Source organism: Leuresthes tenuis, unplaced genomic scaffold (assembly GCF_036924035.1).
Source record: "Leuresthes tenuis unplaced genomic scaffold, fLeuTen1.0.hap1 SCAF_7, whole genome shotgun sequence".
NCBI lineage: Eukaryota > Metazoa > Chordata > Actinopteri > Atheriniformes > Atherinopsidae > Leuresthes > Leuresthes tenuis.
The window spans coordinates 665714-671713 of NW_027325361.1; the positions used below are offsets into that span (position 1 = coordinate 665714).

The following is a 6000-nucleotide window of genomic DNA, read 5'->3' on the forward strand; positions in this document are numbered from 1 at the left end:
AGAGCCGAGCCGACCCACACCGACACGCGCGCGCGCACGCACGCACGCCTCGGACCGGGCGGTGAGCAGCGGCCCGCCGGATGATCGAGACTCCGGAGCCGCGCGCCACCGTCCCGCCGCTGCTGCAGGGCCGGGACGGTGAAAGTGTGTGTGCGCGCGCGCGTGTGTGGGTGTTTGGGGTCCGGGAAGGGGTGGGTGCTGGTTTGGGAGGAATTCAAAGTTCACGGTCCTGTTACGGAGAGAATAAAGCCGCCTTTGTTCCTTTTCATATCTGCTGGAGGAGGCGAACCTGCAGGTTTCAGGTCCGGAACCAAGCGGCCCGGTGCCGGCTGGGCCCCGGTGGACCCCCGGTGGACCCCGGCTGGCCCCCACCCGGTCCCGGCCCGGCCCCGGCCCGGTCCCGGCCCGTAAGGACACGTCCTGTAATGAACTCCCGGCTCTTTCATGTCTCCGGCTCGTTTGGACCAACCGGCCACAATAGACTATTGTGAGCCCCCAAACACCCCCGGAGCCCCCCCCTGGTCCCGCAGCGCAGTCACCGCACTCCCCCTGCCAGACCCCCCACCCCCCGCACCCTCTGGGGGGTCAAAGGTCGGCTGGCCCCGCTGACCACACGCTGCGGCCGCAGCTCCGGCTCGTCCCGGGACACCGCCGCGCGGAGGGCGACTCTGGGAGGTGGGCTGCTCCTAATTACCAGCGCGCGCACACTTTCTGTGCGTTTTCACACAACTTTCCGTTAATGAGACGCAGCGGAGGACGAAGAGGGGGGTCCCCGCGGAGAGGGGCGCGCGGCGCGGACAGGGCGCGTTCGGCGCGGCGGCAGCTCCACGAGCTCGTTGTGGAAATTAAAGCCAAACTGCTTGAATGTGTCTGAAAAGTCAACAACAGCGAAACGGAAGAGGAGGGGGGGGGTTCTCTGGTAGGAGAAAAAGGGAGGAAGGAGAAGAAAAAGAAAAAAGAGGAAACAGGGCGCTCGTGCCAGCTTACCATCCACCAGGTCCTGGCTGAGATGTCGTAGCAGAGCTGCCATTTGATGGAGCCTTCCGAGCTTTTTCCTGCCATTACGCTGTCAGCGAGCTTCATCTGATGCGGGCGCGCTCACCGGAGATAAGACACCTAATTGAGAAAACATTTGCACTGGCATGTTGGGCAACATGTAGCCCGCTCCATACCATATGGAATCATGGGAAAAAAAAGGAAAAAAACTTGACAATGAACCAATCTCATGCGGAGCTCGCGGCAAGGTGAGCGGCATCATCTGCTGCGGGAGAACACACCCCCTCACACGCACACCGCGCGCCGAGTGACGAGCCTCTTTTCCGCATCGCCGCGCGCCCGGGGTCGCTTCTGCCTTTCTTCCTCCTCGGCTTTAATTAGGGCTTTGTGACCATCATCATCATCATCATCATCATCATCATCATCGGCAGCAGCAGAAGAAGAAGAAGAAGAAGAAGAAGAAGAAGAAGAAGAAGAAGAAGAAGAAGAAGAAGAGGAGGAAGAGGCGGCCCGGGCCGAAGTCAGCTCAACTTCTTCTTTGAGGTCACTTTAACGGGACGGAGGCAGGTGGAGAGGGAGGGCGCGTGCGCGTGTCTGAGCGCGCGCACGGACCCGCTTCCAGAATATCATGTAGAGTTCTGTTTTGGGTGTCTGTGTGTCTCCTCCTCACCCCGCAGCTCAAACTGCGCGTTTGGGCAGAAATACCTCCAGACCGGAGGAGCGCGCGGGACCCGGGCAGCGCACACCTGCGCCGGCCGCGCTCAGAGGAGGGTGCACGCGGGCCGCGGCTCATCGGCACAGAGCGCCATCAGTAAGTCTTCAAACTTTACATCTCGGACCCATAGCGGACTCCAGGAGATAGACGGCGCCCGCAAAAAGAATTAAAATACAGAAAAACAGGAGTCAGCCGCACATTTTCTTTATGTTTTTATAAATTAACATTTACTGAAAGTCTAAATTCAGACAAAACATTTCCATTTTATTCATTCTACTAAAACCTGAATAAAGAAAATATTTTCCAAAGTGGTTTTTGAAGCATTTCGTCAGTTTAGAATAATTCAGAAAAGCCAAATATTATTTTTTTAAAGGTGGATTTTATTATTTTATTTGGCTGCAGGAAATATATAAATGTGAAGTAAATTAAATATTTGATGGGATAAAAGAAAATAAAGAGGTGGGATAAAATAAAAACAAAGGGATTAAATAAAGCTCTGTGTTCATGGAGCATTTAAAACAGAATTTAAGACTTCATCGGTCTCTGTTCTGAACCTTCTCCACAGCTCACTTTTTCTTAAAATTTAATTCATTTCCTGAATGAACAAAATTAAAATAAAATGATGCTCAAAAGCCACAGAAAATGTTGAGTAAATCTAACATTTCCTGAAGGAAAATCCCATCTTTCCCCCTCAGACGGAGATAAAATCGCTGCTTTTCAGCCTCCATCTGAGCACATTTGGCACATTATTTGTCCCTTCTGATTTCAGCCCGAGCCGCGGCTGCGGAGCCGCGTTTCTTATGCGCTTTGGTGAAATTTGGAGGCAGCGGAGCGTCCTTCCTCCCAGATAAACGTGTGTTAACCTGCAGGATAATGTCGGCGTGTTTGTGCGCGAGCTGAAGGAGGCGAGTTGGAATAAAAGGTCTGTGAAGCTCAGGTTCCTAATCAGGCGGGGAATACCTGAAGCAGAGCAGAGCCGCACCGCACAGTTCTCCCTTTGTGGCCGAGCGGAGGAATGCGATCCAGCCGAGATACGGAGGACGGACGGAGGGTCGTGGGGGGGTGAGGTGAGGAGGGGGAGGCCAGTTTCCATCTGAATCCACCCTCATGCACGTTAATGTCCCAGTTCACAGGCTTTTCTCTTTAATTAAGAACCTGCTTCAGTCTTATTTTAACTGTTTAAATCTTCTCTTTTTCTGTTCTGCAGCGACTCAAAGTGACCAGAAAGCGATTTAAAATTAAAGTTATTACAAGTTTCTGTTAAACAGTTAAATATTCCTCCATCACTACGGTTTTCTGTGACATTCAGGATGACTTTAAAGCATTTTAACAAGCTTTTTAAGATGTGACAGAGTCGGTTTAAATGTATTCTGAAATGTCACAGAGTCAAAAGGTGCGCAGTTATAAAATAAAGATGCTGTCACATCTGTTAGCTAACTGAGCTAAATGTTAGCTCCCTGAATGCGCTCAGCTGCAGATGTGAACCATTTAAAAGCTGAAACATGAAGCTAAGCATAATGCGAAATGAACAAACACAAAATACATGATTTAAACCGTTTAATGAGTCAATGTAAAAACGTTTATTGGCTAAAATTAACTTTCAGCTGCTGTGCTTTAATTCTTAAACACGTTAAAGTGAATTAATCCGTTTTAGCTGCTAAAATAAACAGTAAAACTGAAGTGAAACTATTCTGTAAAATACAGATGATTTAATTTGAACTCCCTCCTTCAGCTGAAAGGCTGAGCCTCTGGTTTGGTTTAACCCTAACCAGCTGAATTAACTAACCCTTCATAGTTCAGGTTAGCAGCTTAAAAAGAACAGGACTAACTTAAATAACTAGTTATCAGTTAGCTGAAGCTTTCCCTCTTTTGTAGAACAAAAGTAAAGACGTTCTAACGAGAATTAAACTTTTAGCTCCTGAAATAACCCGTCTGACTACAGATTAAACCGTTTTTATTTTAAAAAAGGGAGGGGGGGGTTACAGTGTTATCCATTTCCAGTCCTCAGGGGCCGCAGTCCAGAGTTTCAGATCCCTGCTTTAACACACCTGGCTCAGATTAATGGGTCCTTAACAGGCTTCTGCAGAACCTGACGGAGGCCGTGAAGGAGGTCCATTTCATCTGAATCAGGGGGAAACGTCTGAGATCTGTGGGACGGTGACAGCAACGATGTTCTAACCAACTCTGCTTCATATCGAACCTTTTCTCCTACAACTCACTTTTCCTCCAAAATCTGACAGTTTCCAGCCAAACAAAACCAAAAGGCTACAGCAGCAGATCCAGTAACAGGAGAGCGGCGCCACGAGATCCCATCCAGCAGGAAACCCACATTATGTAAGGTAAGGATTCAAAGACTCTATGGACGCGTTCAGCTGCTGAGGTAAGGATTCAAAGACTCTATGGACGCGTTCAGCTGCCGAGGTAAGGATTCAAAGACGCTATGGACGCATTCAGCTGCCGAGGTAAGGATTCAAAGACGCTATGGACGCGTTCAGCTGCCGAGGTAAGGATTCAAAGACGCTATGGACGCATTCCGCTGCCGAGGTAAGGATTCAAAGACGCTATGGACGCGTTCAGCTGCCGAGGTAAGGATTCAAAGACGCTATGGACGCGTTCAGCTGCCGAGGTAAGGATTCAAAGACGCTATGGACGCATTCCGCTGCCGAGGTAAGGATTCAAAGACGCTATGGACGCATTCCGCTGCCGAGGTAAGGATTCAAAGACGCTATGGAGGCGTTCTGCTGCTGAGGTAAGGATTCAAAGACGCTATGGACGCGTTCAGCTGCCGAGGTAAGGATTCAAAGACGCTATGGACGCATTCAGCTGCCGAGGTAAGGATTCAAAGACTCTATGGACGCGCTCCGCTGCCGAGGTAAGGATTCAAAGACGCTATGGACGCGTTCAGCTGCCGAGGTAAGGATTCAAAGACGCTATGGAGGCGTTCTGCTGCCGAGGTAAGGATTCAAAGACTCTATGGATGCGTTCCGCTGCCAGGGAAGGATTCAAAGACTCTATGGACGCGTTCCGCTGCCGAGGTAAGGATTCAAAGACGCTATGGACGCGTTCCGCTGCCGAGGTAAGGATTCAAAGACGCTATGGACGCGTTCCGCTGCCGAGGTAACGATTCAAAGACTCTATGGACGTGTTCTGCTGCCGAGGTAAGGATTCAAAGACTCTATGGACGCATTCAGCTGCTGAGGTAAGGATTCAAAGACTCTATGGACGCATTCAGCTGCTGAGGTAAGGATTCAAAGACTCTATGGACGCGTTCAGCTGCTGAGGTAAGGATTCAAAGACGCTATGGACGCGTTCCGCTGCCAGGGAAGGATTCAAAGACTCTATGGACGCATTCCGCTGCTGAGGTAAGGATTCAAAGACTCTATGGACGCATTCCGCTGCTGAGGTAAGGATTCAAAGACTCTATGGACGCATTCCGCTGCTGAGGTAAGGATTCAAAGACGCTATGGACGCGTTCCGCTGCCAGGGAAGGATTCAAAGACTCTATGGACGCGTTCAGCTGCTGAGGTAAGGATTCAAAGACTCTATGGACGCGTTCAGCTGCTGAGGTAAGGATTCAAAGACTCTATGGACGCGTTCAGCTGCTGAGGTAAGGATTCAAAGACTCTATGGACGCATTCCGCTGCTGAGGTAAGGATTCAAAGACGCTATGGACGCGTTCCGCTGCCAGGGAAGGATTCAAAGACTCTATGGACGCGTTCAGCTGCTGAGGTAAGGATTCAAAGACTCTATGGACGCGTTCCGCTGCCGAGGTAAGGATTCAAAGACGCTATGGAGGCGTTCTGCTGCCGAGGTAAGGATTCAAAGACGCTATGGACGCATTCAGCTGCTGAGGTAAGGATTCAAAGACTCTATGGACGCGTTCAGCTGCCGAGGTAAGGATTCAAAGACGCTATGGAGGCGTTCTGCTGCCGAGGTAAGGATTCAAAGACGCTATGGACGCGTTCAGCTGCCAGGGAAGGATTCAAAGACTCTATGGACGCGTTCCGCTGCCAGGGAAGGATTCAAAGACTCTATGGACGCGTTCAGCTGCCGAGGTAAGGATTCAAAGACTCTATGGAGGCGTTCTGCTGCCGAGGTAAGGATTCAAAGACGCTATGGACGCGTTCAGCTGCCGAGGAAAGGATTCAAAGACGCTATGGAGGCGTTCTGCTGCCGAGGTAAGGATTCAAAGACTCTATGGACGCGTTCAGCTGCCGAGGAAAGGATTCAAAGACGCTATGGAGGCGTTCAGCTGCCGAGGTAAGGATTCAAAGACTCTATGGACGCGT

General features: G+C 50.5%; 1 protein-coding gene across 2 annotated transcripts in view; it reads right to left on the reverse strand.

Annotated features, from left to right (window-relative positions):
* nfia (nuclear factor I/A) overlaps positions 1-1519 on the reverse strand; it is a 174195-nt gene extending 172676 nt beyond the window's left edge. For both annotated transcript variants that reach the window (XM_072388847.1, XM_072388846.1), the window contains exon 1: positions 988-1519. In XM_072388847.1, the coding sequence (XP_072244948.1) occupies positions 988-1083 (96 nt within the window). In that variant the 5' untranslated portion in view covers positions 1084-1519. The remainder of the gene's footprint in view (positions 1-987) is intronic.
* Positions 1520-6000: the final 4481 nt, after the last annotated feature.